At 50.4% G+C, this 17,451-nt stretch overlaps 1 protein-coding gene across 6 annotated transcripts in view; it reads right to left on the bottom strand.

Moving 5' to 3' along the window:
- Positions 1-367: 367 nt before the first annotated feature.
- Positions 368-17,451, bottom strand: part of B3GAT1 (beta-1,3-glucuronyltransferase 1) — a 44,231-nt gene continuing 27,147 nt past the window's right edge. For 3 of the 6 annotated variants that reach the window (XM_074559468.1, XM_074559462.1, XM_074559466.1), the window contains 4 exons: positions 14,305-14,813; positions 10,569-10,865; positions 4,094-4,211; positions 368-2,597 (listed from right to left, as the gene is read on the bottom strand). In XM_074559468.1, the coding sequence (XP_074415569.1) occupies positions 4,125-4,211; positions 10,569-10,865; positions 14,305-14,813 (893 nt within the window). In that variant the 3' untranslated portion in view covers positions 368-2,597; positions 4,094-4,124. The remainder of the gene's footprint in view (positions 2,598-4,093; positions 4,212-10,568; positions 10,866-14,304; positions 14,814-17,451) is intronic. The other 3 variants (XM_074559464.1, XM_074559467.1, XM_074559463.1) reach the window with 2 other exon arrangements.

The following is a 17,451-nucleotide window of genomic DNA, read 5'->3' as shown; positions in this document are numbered from 1 at the left end:
TCACACTGTGAAGCACCTAAAGATGAAATTCCCCCTTGGAAAATGAGCAGGGATCAGATTTTGGCTGGGGTAGAAGCAAGTGGGAAAACTCATCCCTGCTTCCTCCTTAAAGCTGCTGTGGGATCTTGGGTCCTGGTTTTTCTTTCTTTTTGTCCCTCTAAACAGAAACGTGGGATTTAGGTAAACATGACATTGTTTTAACGCAGCAGCTCCAGGCACAGAGGAGCTGCAGCCTCCTTAGGGAGAGGGGGAGATCAAACCTGAGCTGTGAATCCTTCAGAACCTCCAAGGAGTCTCTGCTTTCTGTGCCAGTACCAGGAGAAACATCAGACTGTGTCTGTAAGGGAGGTGCAGGCTATTCTGGCTCTTAGAAACCATCATTTTATTTAACAAATTTAAATACAGTTTGTTTAAAACTGAGAACAGACAGTGCAGCTGGAACACACTCCATCCTGGCCAGGTCTGTCTCTGCTCCCCAGGGCCACAGCAGCTCTGGGACAGCTGAGAGGGCTCCTGTGGGCAGAGCAAATGTGCAGGGCTGTGTTCAGCACTCCATCCTTTGCATTTTTCTGCAAGTTAATGTTTCCTTCCAAGGAGGGAAAGTTGGAACCCGGCAGGGACTGGAATTCAGATCAGTGAACCAAAACATGCAGCTCGGAGAGGACATCAGCTGGAAACTATTTCAATGCTATGAGAACTTGGTAGTCCTTGAGAAATGTCTCTTTCCACTGGAGGGTTTGCAGACTGAAGGGAGCTTGGAAGGCCAGTACAGTAAGAGAATAAATCTACTTGAGTGCAGAGTTTTAATCCAAGGTAACAATACCTGTTCCCATAGAGCAGCCAGCAGCATCCAACACTTTCTTTCCAAGTGGTGCTTCAGCCATTGCATCTAAAAGGAACATTTTTGTAAAGGCTTCTGTGGCTGGGAGCTAAAGAATGAGACTTTTCCCCAAAGGTTCTGATATACAGTGGGAGAAAATAACTTACAAAAAATATTTTTCCTTTGAAATATCAGGAAATACACAATGTCATTAGTCCAAGGGGAGACTTCTGCACCGTGAAGCCAACAATCAAACCCAGAGCATTTTAATAGTTCTATGTGTTAGGGCTAAAAATAACCAAGTCTATTGCAGGATTACATTTTTCCCTCAGTTCAAAGGTAAAATTGTGCTTCAGAATTTTTGAAGGAATTGGGACAGCGGCAGGGAGGGGTGGTGACAAAGGTTTGACAACAGTTATGGAGGAGGAGGAGGGAATTTATGGGTTTTGGCTGGGGAGAAGGGGCCTGTTGTACCTCAGATTTATCTCAGCAAGTTTGGCAGTCTCAAACAGAGTCACCCATGGTGGCAGCACCAGCAGATGGTGAATGAGCAGAGCCCTGAGCCAGGATCCCCTTCCCAAGGGTGCTGCTCTCCATCAGAGGGGCCTGGGAACTGCTCCAGGTGCCTTTTCACACCAGCTCTGCAGTAGCAGAAGAAGGAGCTGGAGGATACTCTCCAGTCAAATGGGAAATGCACTAAATTCACCTTTTAGTGTTTAATCTCTACTTTGAAGCAGTTTTATTTTTTAAGAGTGGAAATTTACCTTTATATAGGAGCACCCTTGAAAGAATCCTAATGGGAACCAGATTCGGACCAAACAGGACCCAGATCTGGATGAATATTATGGTGCATGGCCCCCACAATCTCATTAAACCCAATTTGCAATTACTTTAGCATTTTTAGAGACCCACATGCTGGAGACTCCAGGATCAGTGGTGAACTGGTGGTGATCAGCAGCTCCCTGATCCTGTCCCACTTTGGGACAAACCTTTTAGCAGGGCTAGGACAGGGGTTGATGGTTTTAAACTCAAAGAGGATAATAAGGACATTTTTTACAGTGAGGGTGGTGCCACACTGGCACAGGTGCCCAGAGGGGTGGGGATGCCCCATTCCTGGAATGTTCCAGGCCAGGAGCAACTTGGTCCAGCTGAAGGAGCAGCCTTGGACCAGAGGACCTTTGGAGTCCCTTCCATGATTCCATGACCACACAGGAACATCAGGGTGCCCCCCAAACTGTTTGAGGAAGGAAAAGGAGAGGGAATCAGAGAACAGTGATGCTTCAAGGGTTTGTTCTAACCTGCCTCGTTTCCCCCCTCCCCAAACCCTTCCCCTCTTGTGCAGCGTAACAAACACTGATTAAAGGAGGTTTAAAATTAAGGGCTAAGGTGCCATCTAGGAAGGCAGCTGTCCCCTCCACGGCCAGAGAGCTGCTCAGGCTGTCTCACACACGGCCACAAAGTTCGTGTTGCTCAGCAAAACCAGTCCCCAGGGGCCACTGCTGTGGCTCTCCCCCTCAGCCAGGTGCTGGCACAGCCCTGCTCACGTTGCAGCCGAGCCTGGGGCCGGCAGCTGCCAGTCCTGCCTTGCTGTGCTTTGTTCTCCACCTCCGGAGCCCGGGAGGAGGGGCAGGGGATCCGGGGACGTCATGTATGCAGTGGTGCTTGGTTTTTCTGAAGGCTCAAACTCGTGGGAGTCAGCAGAGCTCCTGGCTCCCGCCTGGCTGGCTGGGTGGCTGCTGTGGAGAGGAACCTGGCAGGCTGTGCAGGAAGAAATCTTCTGCAAGAGACACAAACAGCGTGGGCAGCACCCCTGTGCCACTGCAGGGGCATTGCAAAGCTCTGTGCCACTGCAGAGCCATCCCAAAGCCCTGTGCCACTCTTCAGAGACATCCCAAAGCCCTGTTTCTCACTGCAGGGCCATCCCAAAGCCCTGTGCCACTCTTCAGAGACATCCCAAAGCCCTGTCCCACACTGCAGAGCCAGCCCAAAGCCCTGTCCCACTCTTCAGGGCCAGCCCAAAGCTCTGTGCCACTGCAGAGCTATCCCAAACCCCTGATTCTCTCTGCAGAACCACCCCAAAGCTCTGTGTCACTATTCAGGGCCATCCCAAAGCCCTGTCACTCACTGCAGAGCCATCCCAAACCCCTGTTTCTCATTGTAGAGCCATCCCATAGCCCTGTCCCTCACTGCAGAGCCACCCCAAGCCTCTGTGCCACTCTTCAGGGCAATCCCAAAGCCCTATCCCTCTGCACAACAATCCCAAAGCCCTGTCCCTCACTGCAGGGCCATCCCAAAGCCCCGTCCCAGTGCAGATCCCAAAATTTGCTGCCTGGGCAGGGGGAGCAGCCCTGCAGAGCCCCAGCCCCTGCACAGCCTCTCCCTGGCCCCGAGGAGCTGGTGCAGCCTCTCCTGCCCTGCCAAGGGCACAGAGCAGCAGCCAGGGCTCCATCCTGCTTCCCCCAGGGAATGGCACATGAGGGAGCTCATTGCAGGTAAAAATTCACCCCTGCTGAGCAAATCTGCCCCCTTTGTGCTCTTGCTACTCAGGACTCAAGAGCAGGAGACTCCTCTCCCTCCAGGCCTGGTTCTACACTCCAGTGAAAGGGAGTTTGTGCATTTATTTTATTGCCCAGAAGAATGAAGGGCAGCTCCACAGGCTGCAGATACAAGCGAACAGCTCATCCTCCTGCAAAGCAGCTGCAGGAACACCCAGGGCGTGAACAAACATCAATGTGTGTGCTCTTTCCTCCTTTCTAATGGAAAATACACCCCATGCTCTCCTCAGGTGCACAAACACCTCAGGCAGGGCTCAATCCACACCTTCCTACTCATCACTGCCTCTCTGTGCCTTCAGTGTGGGCCTGAATTAAATATTTCCCTCAGTGAAAGCTTCTGCCTGACCAAAAATCTTTTTGCTGCTACTTCTTTATCTTCCCTCAGGTGTTTGCAGGTGGATGAACCCACACCCTTCACCCCTGTGCTTTATTAAAGTTAATAAGGCAACCTTGTTTACACAAGGATTTTTCTTAATGCTGCAACTTCTGCCCAATCTCCTATTCCCTGCATTTTTCTTCTCCTCAATCTCTCAGCAGGTATTTTGTCTTAAAAATGGATTAACTTTAAAAAAGAGAGATTAACAAATGGTCTTGAGAGGTTTAGTGTAAGGGAAGGTCAGGGTTGTGAAAAATGGAAATGAAAAAGCGCATTTAGAAGAGCTTTTCTCTTTCTCCTGCCCTTGTGTAGCTTCCCAGTGCTGTGAGAAGCAGCTCTTACCTGGAGTTGGTCTCTGCTCAGCCATGCACACTCAGATTTCCACATTGGGATCTGTGAATCCTTTCTTGCCCTCGTTCACCAGCACAGGCTTCTCTGTCCTTGTGTGCCACACTAAAATCTGAGGAAGGCAGAAGTCATTAGCTGCAGCTCTCCAGTGCACTAGGAAATATTCCTGCACATTAAATCAATAGTGCAATTTAAGCAGCCACCCTGGAGCCTAATGGTGCATCCACTGCTGAGAGGGGCTTTGCATAAACCTTCATTTAGGCAGAGCTGCTGCTCTGCAGAATGCACAGTGCACAGAAATCACCATTTACAGTGTGCTGTCGTGGGACATTACCCTGCTCCCTCCATGTAGTTATCCAGCAGCTCCCTCCAAAGGCTCATCAGCCTTGCAATGGGGTAAGGCAGCTCCCTCCCAGCCTGGGATCACATTCCTGCCTCCCACAGCTCCTCAGCTGCTCCTTGGTTATCACCTACACCCTCAGCCTTGGAGTCACTCAGAGGGGAAATGCAAATCCCTGACATTTAGGGGATGTTGGGAGGGAAGAGGCATCACCAGCTCTTCCATCTCCACTCCTGCCTTTGGCTGGGGGGAAATAGAAGCTGAATTCTTCAGCACATCCCTGAAAATCCATTCCTGGGGAGCAGGCATCAGTCTGCCCCCTATCCTCATTTCCTGACCTCCATTCCATCATCGCCCACGAGCACTTCAGAGCCTGCTCATCAAAGTCACCCCTGATTCCAGCCCTGCTCTCCCCACTGCTGCAATTACTGTGCTGCATGCCTGGAGAAAGACAAAACCACTTCTCTTTTCATTTAAATCCTTTCCAGAGCCCAAAAAGCCACTGAGTGTCACTGAGCAGGGAAGGACTCACTGCTGCTGCAGCCTCAGAGCTGCTGAGGCAGGAGCTGGCTCCAGAATCCTCCCTTCTTCCCACAAACTCTGGGCTGCACACACCCTGTCATAATCCAGCATTCCCCTGTGGATCCCCCAAAAGCCTTTGAATCTCCCAAGAGCCTTTGGATCCCCCAAGAACCTTTTCTATCCCCCCAGTCCCTTTGGAATGCTGTCCCCATACAGCCACCCCCTATTCTGAACCAGGATTAAAACCCCTCCCAAACTTGCTTAAAACACCACTGAAGCTCCTCCTAAAAGCTTCCCTCTGTCTTGGCAGCAGAGTTACAGAGAGAGATCAACATCTGTGGAGGAGAACTGGGAGAATCTGAGGTGGTTGAGTATTTCAGAGGGGATGTTGTAGGAAATTGTTTCTACTTGCTGTGCTCAGACGGTTCTGGAAGCTGCTTAAAACACTCAATTATCCTCATTGCTTTCCTCCTGGAGCCAGCATTGCTGGGAGCAGCTTTATCCTCTCCAAACAGGTTTCCTGCTTCCCCTCACCTGTGCCTGGCTGGTTCCCACCTCGTGGGGTTTCCCTCTGGTTGCCATGACAATCCCTGCACACCCAATCCTGCAAACCTCTTCCACCCAGTGCCGCCTTCCTGCAAAACCAGGCCACGTTCTGCCTCTGAAGGAGGAACAAAGCCCCTTTCAAACCCTCCTGGTTCAAGCAGAGCACCTTCCCCCCTTCCCAAGGAGCGTGTTTGACCAAATTCCTCTCTGATGTGAGCAGTCACCTCCTGCGTGGAGCTTAAATCTCTGCTAATACTGAAGCAGTGGAGACCAACTGCTGGCTGGAGTGGGTCCAAAAATCCATTTCATCATCCCCCACAAGCACTTCAGAGCCTGCTCATCAAAGTCACCCCTGATTCCAGCCCTGCTCTCCCCACTGCTGCAATTACAGCGCTGCATGCCTGGGAAAAGACAAAACCCAGCAGGGCTCATGAGTGGCTCTCAGGGCTCTGCAGTGATGCTGAAAGGATTAAAAGGTGCTGGAGAAATCCTGCAGCCAATTCTGCCCTTCAGAGAGAGCCCTGTGCACTGCTGGGCCTCCTCACTGAGCCCTGCTATGGCCCAGGGCTCACTCACATCCAGCAGCAGAGAACACAACCACACAGCACCAGTGCTCTGCTTCAACTGGAGCCCACTTCTGCTCTCTGAAAGCCAAATGCCAAAAAGGGCAGATTAAATGGGCTAAACTGACCCATTTTCAGAGTTTACAGCTTGATACAGCAGCTATTACCATTTTCCATGCTGTGCTCCTTAATGTGGGAGGTAGATCACCACTTACTACAGAAACATTTCAGCCAACATTTCATTTCCTTTCAGCCAGTGCTTGTTTTTTTTTTTTTCAACAAGCAGTGTGTTTTATGCCTCAGAGAAGCTTTGTCTCTCTCACAAGGGACCAAACAGTGAAGGGGACCAAATATCTGACTTCTCCTGAGCAGTGCTTTCACACATCACTTCATACATCACCCTTGAGATCACTCAAGGGACTCCCCTTTAAAAACACTACTGCAAAACCCTTCCACTCACTCCTGGCCTGACATTTGGAGTCACAGGACTCAAAACACATCTAGGAGGTCACAAAGCTTCATCTCCACTGCAGAACAATTCACTGTCTCCCAACAGGAGATGAAAAAACAAACAGAGGTGTCCAACCTGCAGTAGGAGGGATCACAGGGTTTCGTGCTGACCCTCCCAGGAGGGATTCAGGAATTTTTGCTGTTTGAAATGGAAACTACAGAATGGGGAAAAAAGGAGACACCAGGCTGAAAGGGCAGCTCTGCTCCCTGTCCTGCAGCCTGACAATAGAATGTCCCCAGCTGTGGCATTATGGTGCCCATGGGCCTCTGTCTGTGTTTTAGCCCTCCCTGGCTGGGCTCACTGCAGATTGTTCCCTGGTGTCCATAGAAAATGGGGAGCAGAATGTCCCCCCTTTCCATCAGCCTGACAGGAATGCCAAATCTCAGACCTCTCTCCTGTGCCAAGGGGTTGAAAAGAGGATGGTTTGATTTGGGGTTGTGGGGAAATGCACAAAGAACAGAAATCCAAATACAGAGAACACTTGCAAAGCCCTGTTTCCTTTCAGCTCCAGGATAAACCAATCCTTCCCTCCTCATAAGCACGGATAACTTTCTCCTCAGCAAATAATACCAACTTCCTTTACTTTCTCCTTCATTTTGGGCAGTTCCCAAATCCAAGAAAACAAGCATGATACGTGATCTTTGGCTTACACTTCAGCTTTCTGCAGGAGTGTGTGTTTGTGGGCTGAATTCTGATCAATATTTCCAGCACCAGCAGAGCACACAGGGAAGGCAGCATTTTTGGAGAACAGATGTCTGTGCTTATCTTACACATTCCTCTGATCCCTCCTTAATGACTCTGTCTAAGCACATCATAATTTTTAATGTAAATCTCCCTGCAAAGCAGGTGTGGGGTTGTGTTTAACAGGAGCAAAGCATGACAAGTGCTGGGAGCAGAGCGGGAGAGAGGAGCCTGAGCTGTGATCTCAGACCACAGCTGGCTTTGGTCCTTCTCTGCTGCTGGCCCTGACTCTTCTCCTGATAAAATGGGTGAGTGTCACAGACATCCTTTATGAAAAATCCTTTCCTTAGGATTTTTCCTCCTGAGAAGCTGGGAGGCCTCAGGAACAAAATGGAAACAATGGTTATCTGCTGCTGTGGAATGCAACAGGTGCATCTGTGATTGGTCTCATGTGGTTGTTTCTAATTAATGGCCAATCACAGTCAGCTGGCTCGGACAGAGCCAAGACACAAACCTTTGTTATCATTCTTTGCTATTCTATTCTTAGCCAGCTTTCTGATGAAATCTTCTACTCTTTTAGTATAGTTTTAATATAAAATATATCATAAAATAATAAATCAAGCCTTCTAAACATGGAGTCAGATCCTCGTCTCTTCCCTCATCCTCAGACCCCTGTAACACGGTCACAGGTGAGTAAAAGCAGAAATGGAGATTTCCAGGGAAACGGAGGCTGCAAAGCTGCACTCAGAGCCTGCCAGGAGCATTCAGCTCACAACAAGGAGCCTTGTGAGCTCTCCCCAGCCCAGCCAAGAAAGGAAAGTCAGATGTTTCCAGGGCTGGGCAGCAATCCCTGCTGCTTCCTCCCCATCCCTGACCTGGGTCAGCCCTGCCTGGCTCCAGCACCCTTTGTTTCCTCCTCCTGGAAACAACATTTTCCTTCTCTCCTTCCTCCAGGGCTGTCATTTCCCAGCCCAGCCTTTCAGCACAGCTTCCTTCAGCAGGTATTTATTTACAGCAGGGACAATGGACCAAAGACTGGATAACTGACCAGGTAAACACCCTGTGGAGAGAAGATCAGGTAAACACCCCTGATCTTCTGTACACAGAGTAAAAGCAGCCTGTCCATATCTCCTGCCTGTTAAAAACACATTTATTTCCACACAGAGCCCATGAACATGGATCTAATTTTAATCCAAACTCTTTCCCCATTCTTGGGAGGCTGGTTGGGTTATTTGTCCTGGTGCAGGACAGCCATAACCACAGAAATGTGGATTCAGAGAGGCACAGCAGGTATCAGATAAAACCCAGACTTGCTCCTTCCCCTCAGCTCCTCCTCCTTTTTCCTGGATTCCTTGTGAGAGGAATCAGATTCCTGGTTTTTTCCATGGCTTTGGAACAGTGTGCATGGAAATCAGGCAAAGGCTACTAGCCACATTTTCTTTCCTATCCCAAAAAGGATGGAGACCTGGATCCAACACTAGGGCTGTTGGCAGTAACAACTTATTTGCAATAAAAGAACAATTCTGTTGGGGTAATTAAGCAATAAAGACTCTCTAAATCAGACTGGCTGATCTTTATAACAGACAAAGGTGTGAAAGTGCTGCACAGGGGTCTCTGATTTCAGAGGGACACCCAGCACACCCGTCGCAGACATCTTTTATGAAAAATCCTTTCCTTAGGATTTTTCCTCCTGAGAAGCTGGGAGGCCTCAGGAACAAAATGTAAACAATGGTTATCTGCTGCTCTGGAATAAACAGGTGGATCTGTGATTGGTCTCATGTGGTTGTTTCTAATTAATGGCCAATCACAGTCAGCTGGCTCAGACAGAGACTCCGAGCCACAAACCTTTGTTATCATTCTTTCCTATTCTATTCTTAGCCAGCCTTCTGATGAAATCCTTTCTTCTATTCTTTTAGTATAGTTTGAATGTAATATATATCATAAAATAATAAGTCAATCCTTCTGAAACATGGAGTCAGATCCTTGTCTCTTCCCTCAACCTGAGACCCCTGTGAACACGGTCACACACACCTTCAGTATTTAGGGAACCCACTCACAAAGCTTCAAAGCCCTTGGCAGCACCTCTGTGGCTGATGGGCTGTGATTGATGCCTGTCACTCTAAGCAGCTTTGTCTCATGGTGTCTCCCACACTCCTTGTCAGCCCAGACAGATTCGTCTCTCCTCTCAGACTGGGAAGTTTTCAGGAGAAGAACCATCCTTCTGTGATTTCTGTGTTATTTAGCACACGGGGTCCTGCTCCCTGACCCAGCAATGTGTACAGGCAACATTGATCAGTCAGCTAAAAGCAGTGAAATCCCCCCAAATGGAGCCTCCTGGAGCTCACAGCAGTATGCCAGGCACTACAACATTTCTGTATTATCTCTGACACAGAAAGATCCAGGTTTTTGTGGGCACAGATATTGCACAGTTGTCAGGAGGGAGAAGACAACTTGGCAGCAAGGCAGAGCCTGGGTGAGCAGCCCTTCCCTGCTCCTGGGTTACAGCTCACAGGGGCCACAGAGCAAACCCCAGCGTGTCACAGCACTCAACCCCACTCAGCAATTCACGTTAAATAACTGACATTTCACCCATGAACTCCCTGATCCAGGGGAGCAGCCAGGCCACAGGAAAGCCCATCCTGGTTGGTGGCTCCCTACCCCTTCCCTGCCCCTCTCCCTGGGGTTCAAAGGAGCAGCAACCACAGGCTCAGGGAGTTCTGCTGGAGCTGGTGCTGCATTCAGAGGCCTGTGGGCCAGAATAAAGCTCTGCATCCAAACCCTCCGTCAGAACCGACTCCTTTCCTTCACCATCACCTTAAAGCTTCTCCACAGAGGGAAACCCGAGGAGCAGCCCCTGTTATGGGAGGAAGCTCCATCCCAGCACCACCAGAGCTCCTGCAGGCCTGGCATTGTCCCCACGGGCCCAGTGCAGCACCCAGCCGGCCCAAAGTGTCTGTGGGGTGAAACACCACACACCCAGCCGGCCCAAAGTGTCTGTGGGGTGAAACACCACACACCCAGCCGGCCCAAAGTGTCTGTGGGGTGAAACACCACACACCCAGCCGGCCCAAAGTGTCTGTGGGGTGAAACACCACACACCCGGCCAGCCCAAAGTGTCTGTGGGGTGAAACACCACAGTGCCGCTGTTTGGTTCAGCAACAGGTCCAGACAAGCCAAGGCACATCCCATCCAACTATATTGATAAATATCAATCCTGTGATTCAGTGAAGTGATGGAATGATGGTGAAAACTGCATTTTCTTCCCCCTCTGGCTCCCCAGCACCCCGCAGCAGGACGAGAGCATACCTTAGTGCAGTTGGCAGCCTTGGGCTCGAGGTCGCTGAGGGTGACCAGCTCGCGGAGCAGGCTGCTCTCCTGGTAGCCGCCCTTGACCCCGCGCAGTTTGAAGTAGGCCTGGGAGCGCTGCAGGATGAGCCTGAGGTTGACAGCAAAGCCAGCCATGTCGATGGCAAAGGGCCGGTGAGGGTCGAAGACGGTTTTCCAGCCGTACACCTTCCCCGCCGCGTTCACCTTGGGCGACTCATAGCGCAGGCCGCCCACAAAGGCCACGGGCCACACCGACACCTTCCTGGTGCTGCGCATCTGCCACAGGCACACACAGAGTGTGAGAAATGTGGATTTTTATGGTTGGTTTTTTGCAAATGTTCAAATTGTAATGTATATTATGGAGTAATTCACGCTTATGTAAAATATATGTGAAATAACTCATGCCTGTATGAAAACTTGAAGCGCAGGCCGCCCATGAAGGCCACACCGACACCTCCCGGCTGCTGTGCATCTGCCACGAGCACACAGCATGTGAAAAATGTGGATTTTATGACTGGCTTTTCACAAATATTCAAGTAAAATATATATAACTTGTACCTGTATGGAAAATTCTTACTGTCTTAAAACTTTAAGGCCAGGCCACCCATGAAGGCCACAGGCCACACCGACACCTTCTGGGTGCTGTGCCACAAGCACACACAGAGTGTGAAAAATGCATATTTTATGATTTGCTTTTTAGAGATAGTAAAATTGTAATATATATTATGGAGTAATTCGTGCTTATGTAAAATATATGTGAAATAAGTTGTGCCTGTATGAAAAATTCTTAAAGTCTTCAAACTTTAAGTGCAGGCCACTCATGAAGGCCACAGGCCACACCAACACCTTCTGGGTGCTGCACATCTGCCATGAGCACACATGGGGTGTGAAAGTGAGTATTTTATGATTGCCCAAAAAAAAGGACACCTGTTAACGAAGAATTAACCCTTAAAAACAATAGCCTGTTGCATAATCATACACTTCATACATGATGCATAAATTCCATTCAAATACAGGATTCTGTCTGGTCAGCGTCAACTTCTTCCTCATAATCCTTACAGTGTCATCCTGCCCGAGCAAGGCGGGAAGAAGTTCATTTGAAATCTCTGGGATTTATGAGTGGGCTTTTTGTCCAGAGCTGCCAATAAGGAACACCTCTGCAATTTATGAGTGGGGTTTTTGTCCAGCTCTTGGTCTCCACATGGGCAAACCAAGACACAGGAGAGAAGCACCTTGTCCAAGGCTACCTGGAAATGCAGGAATGGCACATCTAGGAAGAAAGTTCATCTCTCCTAAGTTATTTAAGCTGCAGTCTCAGGCTATGTAAGGCTAAGGGCATCTCCAGATGCCAGTGGGGCACTGCAGCTGCCAGGCTGGGGGACAGTGGGGAAGCACAGTCTCTCCGGACATTCCCAGCAGGCAGGACAGTCCTGCCCTGTGGAGCAGGGTGCCTCTGCTCCCTGTGGTGACCAGAAATGGAGCAGAGCCACCAGGGGCCCTTTTGGCCAAGGCAGATGCTCTGAATGCCACTCACCCCCAGCACCCTGCCCTGCTCCCTGGCAGGCTCAGCCTCCATCTCTGCTCTCAGCTCACTCTCTTAGATCAGGGCTCTCCCAGAGCTAATCTCATCACTGCTAATTACTGCAAACGAGAGCAGAAGAGCTCTGGCACTTGCCCTTCTGCATTTATACAGCTGCTAACGGCAGCCCCTGTCCACAGGGAACAATAATGTGTGTCTCCTGCATTTCACAGCACATTTCCTTGGCTCAGTGACCTTAACTGCAGAGACATGTCTGAGAGGAGAAGTCTCTACCAGCACAGCACAGGAGTGAATGAAGGAACCCTTTCTGCTTTATTCATGTGAGGAGTCTTTCTCAAGATGCCACCAGAGCCAGCCTCAAAGGGGATGGGGGAAGAAAGAAATTCAGCCTGAATTCACTCTCAGCTTTCAAAGCCATTCCTGTGGCTGTGCAAGCTAAAGTGAGAGCCACTGGGGAAGGGAGAGGCATGCATGAGGAAATAAATAAGAGATCCCTGGAAAACAGGCAGCTGGTGGGGGAAGGAAGCAATCCTTCTTTCTTACCCCTTGGTGAAAGATTTTGGCCTCAAGAGAGCAAGGGAACAAATAACTTCTGACTGGAAGCCAGGTGAGGTACCTGACACTGTGAGAACATTCAAACCTGCAGGCAGGAGCTCATTTAGAGCCCCAGCTGGGCTGGAACAAAGAGCAAAGGTAGGAAAGCCTGTGGAAAGCCCCTGCTCAAGCTCAACCAGATTGTCAGGACACTCTGAAATTCAGCCCTGGAGCTGCAAACTTTCAGGGGCAGATCTCAGCCCCTCTGCCTGCTGATAGCAGCCTGGGGGAGCCATGCTGAGTGCTGGAATAGGAATTGCTCCAGGGGGAAAAGCTGCACACATCTCCTGGCACAGACACCCCTCCTCCAGGCAGTGCATGGAGGGCTCTGCTTTTGCAGGAGGGGAACGAAAGTCTCCAACAAACTCCTGCTCCTACAGTGTGCAGCAAGGCAGGGACCGGCACAGGGAACACTTCTGAACAAGATATCCTGGGAAGGCTGTGGACCCCAACATGTCCTCAGCTCACCCACAGCACCCCTCATTGTTGTCATTATATTGCCAGAGTTCTATTGTCATTACACTGCAAGGGTTCCATATTACTAAAGTTTTGTACCTCCTTCATGTTTCTGGTAGGCAGCTCCTCTAGGCACTGACTCTTCCTTGTCCTCACAGCAACCAACAGACTCCAATCCCACCAATCCACTCTTTTCTAACACCCTTCTTATTGGCTACAGGTGTGGCCTGTTAACATCAGGCCCGCTTCTAATCTTTAGTAATTGGTTCAGCTGTAACTCTTTAGGGGATAAGACTACATTCTAGACAACCTTCATTTACCCATACTGTAACCCCCTACTCCTCATCCCCTCCCTGTTGGGGAAGATGAAGCAGGAGAGCCTTATAAATATCATTGCCTGGCAAAAGATTTTTGAGAATATAGAAACTATAAGCGAGATTGAAATGAAAGCAAGCTTTGAGATCCCTCAGTTACTGAACAACTGGAAAACAATGCTGTGGCTGGCTGAAGGTGATCCCCTTTGGATGGAACAACACCCTCTGCTTGTAGACAGGTCCAAGGGTCAGAGCAGACCCTACAGCTTGGCAGAAGGGGCCCAAAGAGGAGTTTTTAGGGTTTAAAATGTAACACAGTATGGTAATGCAATGATTCTTGTAGGCTGTATGGAAATGCTGTAGGATTTGTACCTTGTACTAGATTGGTTAGTGAGAATTAGAATATTCAACACAGAAGAAGATTTATTGTATTGTAACGGGAACCTCGCTCTCTTACCCTTTTACACTCTTACCTTTTTTACTCCCTTACCCTCTTACTTTCTTACCCTCTCATCTTCTCTACCCCTCTCTTTTCTGGGGCTTGCTCTGAGCTGTGGCTGGCAGCTCCCAGCAGGGCCCTGCACCCAGGCCCTTTGCAAAAACCCACAAGTTCCACGACCTGGCTACAGAGATCTCTCGTCTCCATCTGTCCCAACCATCCTACCCCAGGCTCACCAGCCCCATCCTAGATAGATAGATAGAACAACCACTACACTCATCCAGGCTTGCCACAACCATCACCACAACACCCTCAACCATCCTACCCTCCCCAGGCTCACCAACTCCATCCACCCCCCCAGCAGGCCCTTACCTCCTCAAAGAGCTCCAGGCTGTAGGTGTTATCATCATCAGCAAAGTAAACAATCCCGGGCTGGCTGTAGTTTTTGTGAAAGGTCTCTCTGAGCCACCTGAGGGCCAGGTTCCTCTGCATGGTGCCGCGGGGGATGCGGGGGTCCCTCATGTCCCCGCGCAGTTTGTAGTTGCGGGGGGTCTCCACGTTCAGGTGGGTGTAGTTGAGCCCCGTGTCCCGCAGCAGGCGGGTGATGAGCGGCGTGCGGCGCTGCGAGTCCTCCACCAGGATCCAGTGCAGGTTGGGCACGTGCAGCAGCGTGTTGGCCAGCCTGGTCAGCTCTGCCTTCTGCACGGGCCGGCTGTAGGTGGGGGTGACCACGTGGATGGTGGGCAGCGTGTCCGACCACGGGGGTGGGCGCGTGTAAACGTACTCTGTCCTCACCACCTCCACTATGTCCCGGTCCGACAGGCAGTATTCCTTGGAGTCCAAGCCTGCAGCGAGATCACGCTGGGAGTCACCACCATCATCTGGGCAAGGGCATGGAGAGAAGAGAGAGCTGCATGGACTCGGGTGTCCGGCACCCCCTGGCTGAGCCAGCGGGTCACCCTCGTGGGTGCCAGGAGTGGAGGCTTTCATGGGTAAGGGCACGGATAAATAAAGGAATCAGGGACAAACACACATGAGAAAAGAAGGTTCTGCTGCTAGAAGACCAGCACCAAAAAGAAAAAAGGCCTGAGAGCTCACAACAAGCTGAGTGCTCAACAAGCTGAGCTCCCAACTGGGCTGAGCGCTCACAACAAGCAGCTTCAAAAAGCACCCAGAAGAGACAGGTCTGTAGAGCAAGTAGGTTTAGCTAAAGAAAACAGCCACGTGGAACGATGGTCCATCATCCCTGAAGAGCTCCAGTGCTGTGGGCACTACGCTCAGTGGGGTGGGACTCAGATCTGCACTCAGGAACTGGAGCACCTGGATTGAGAGGCAGGGAAAAAACTGGTGGAAAACACCAGGCCAGGGATGATCCCCAGCAGCATGGTCTGGGCAGGACACTGCAGTGCCCCACTGCACTCTGACAGGCACAGAGAAGTGGGGAAAGACACACTTCAAATGCAGAAATGGAGAGTGGAAATTAGAGCCTGTAATTGTAGGTTTTTTCCTGCAGAGACTTTTCCCTGCCTCTAACTAACCTGCCTCAAAAAGGCCCCTCCAGCCTCTGAACAGAACAGCCCCCTCAGTGCTGCAGATGTGAGCAATGAGCAGCCTAAAGATTGGACACTCTGATCCCAACATACAAAATCCCTGCAAATGTTCACAATCAGCTCAAGCAAAACCAGCATTGATGCACCTGCTGCTTTTCCAGGGTGCAGCTTCTACGTGCAGGGCAGGGGGAATGCCACAGTCTGCAGAGATGAAGGGGGACCCCCACTCAGGATGGAAGGCTGCCTCTCCAGTGGGCAGAGAACTCTTTGAGCCAGAGATTTTTCGACATCAGGTAACTACCAGGAACTTGAGATGAGAAAGAACAGGAACAGAGGCCCATTAGATCTGACCCAGCAGGGGATTACCCAGGGCTTTTTCATAGCATGTTATTCTTCCAGCAGCAAAGCTTTGATACCTGAACCAAATGAAAGCTTTGTACTCCATGGTATTGACAGAGAGGGGGTGGATATTTGGGGAAGGAACAGGGTACATGTTGCTATCAGGCCCTATGTGCACCTCAGCATCACAGCAGAGCTCTCTGAGAGCTGGAATCAATTCAGAAATAAATCTGCGAAATGCATTGGACACAGACACAAATGTAATTAGCCAGGATGGTGCCCGAGACAGTTTGCAAAGCCCTGCAGGTCAGATCCTCAGCTGTGAGCCCTGGCACAGGGAAGTGCTGCTGTTTGGGCATCTCCAGGTGCACATCCCTCTCAGCACCTGTGAGCAGAGCATCTCAGAAATGCTTCACAAGAGCAAAATGATTCCTCTTGAGAGATTTCAGATTGGTCTCTACCACCACTCACTCTTTACTGGGGGCTCTGAGAAGCAGAGAAGTGTCTCATCAAGGTCATTGGTGAGTTCTTGACCGAGCCATTGGAGCAGTCTCTGTGCTGTAACTGCAGAGGCCATTCACAGAAAACAGATTTTAGGGCACTGATCAAACTGCTGTACAGACAGGCAGCATGTTTTTAGTAATTTTTAAAGTCTTTTTTAGAGCCCAGGAGATCCCTCACCCTCTGAAACACTGTCCACCTTCCAGAAGGGATCAGAGGCATTTTTCCCTGCCCAAAGCCTCAGAGGTGGCTGTCAGGAGAAAGGGAAAACTGCTCAGGACAGACTGAACTTCCTGCTGCTCAAACTGCACATCAGTGTCCAGCAAAGGGATAAGCAGCTATGCAGGATGGGGACAAACACTGAAAGTGGAGAGAATCCCTCAGAGAGGATGAAAGAGTCCTGAAAATGAGCTGTCCTTCTTCCCCTAGACCAGCCTGCCCACAGCAGAAGGGCAGAGCCAAGAAGGAAGGTGGCAGACGGCAGTGTGGCTTCTTCCAGCCCCCAGGAGCCCTCCTAGCCCTTAGATATTGCTGCTGTGCCAAGAACAGGACCAAGCTGGTGTGCTTCTGGCCAGAAGGGTTCCCTCAGCACTTCCTGCAGCCCCTGATTCAGGCCAGGGCTGTGTTTACTGCAGTGTGTGACAGGAGTGTGGAGTCAACTTCTCAGAGCACTTCAGCTCCCCCAGGCAGGTGAGATCTGGCTCTTGCCTTCTCCTTCAAGTGCAAGAACACTGCTTTTCTGCTTTCCTTAAAGTGCTCTCAGCCTCAGGTCTCCCAGAGCAGCTGCCTCGAATGGCAGCTTTGTTTCCTCTGCTGTGTCTTTTGCAGCTTTCCCGCTGGAATAACTTTGTGTGCAGAGCTCTGCAGAGGCCAGCAGGGAGGGAGGGAATCCTCTCAGGGAACAAAGAGAAGCAGCACTCTGGGCTGAGGCCATAAAGAGCTCTCCAAGTGCAGTGAGCACATCCCATGGCGTGGAGTTTGATGCCTCTGATGAACCCCTGGCAGCTGAAGTGGGGAGTTGATGCCTCTGAAGAACCCCTACAGCTGAGGTGGGCAGTTTGATGCCTCTGAAGAACACCTACAGCAGAGGTGGGGAGTTTGATGCCTCTGAAGAACCCCAAGGAGCTGA

The sequence above is a fragment of the Zonotrichia albicollis genome, chromosome 27 (assembly GCF_047830755.1).
Source record: "Zonotrichia albicollis isolate bZonAlb1 chromosome 27, bZonAlb1.hap1, whole genome shotgun sequence".
NCBI lineage: Eukaryota > Metazoa > Chordata > Aves > Passeriformes > Passerellidae > Zonotrichia > Zonotrichia albicollis.
The sequence above is the reverse complement of the archived record's forward strand: the minus strand, read 5'-3'. Positions and strand labels throughout refer to the sequence as shown.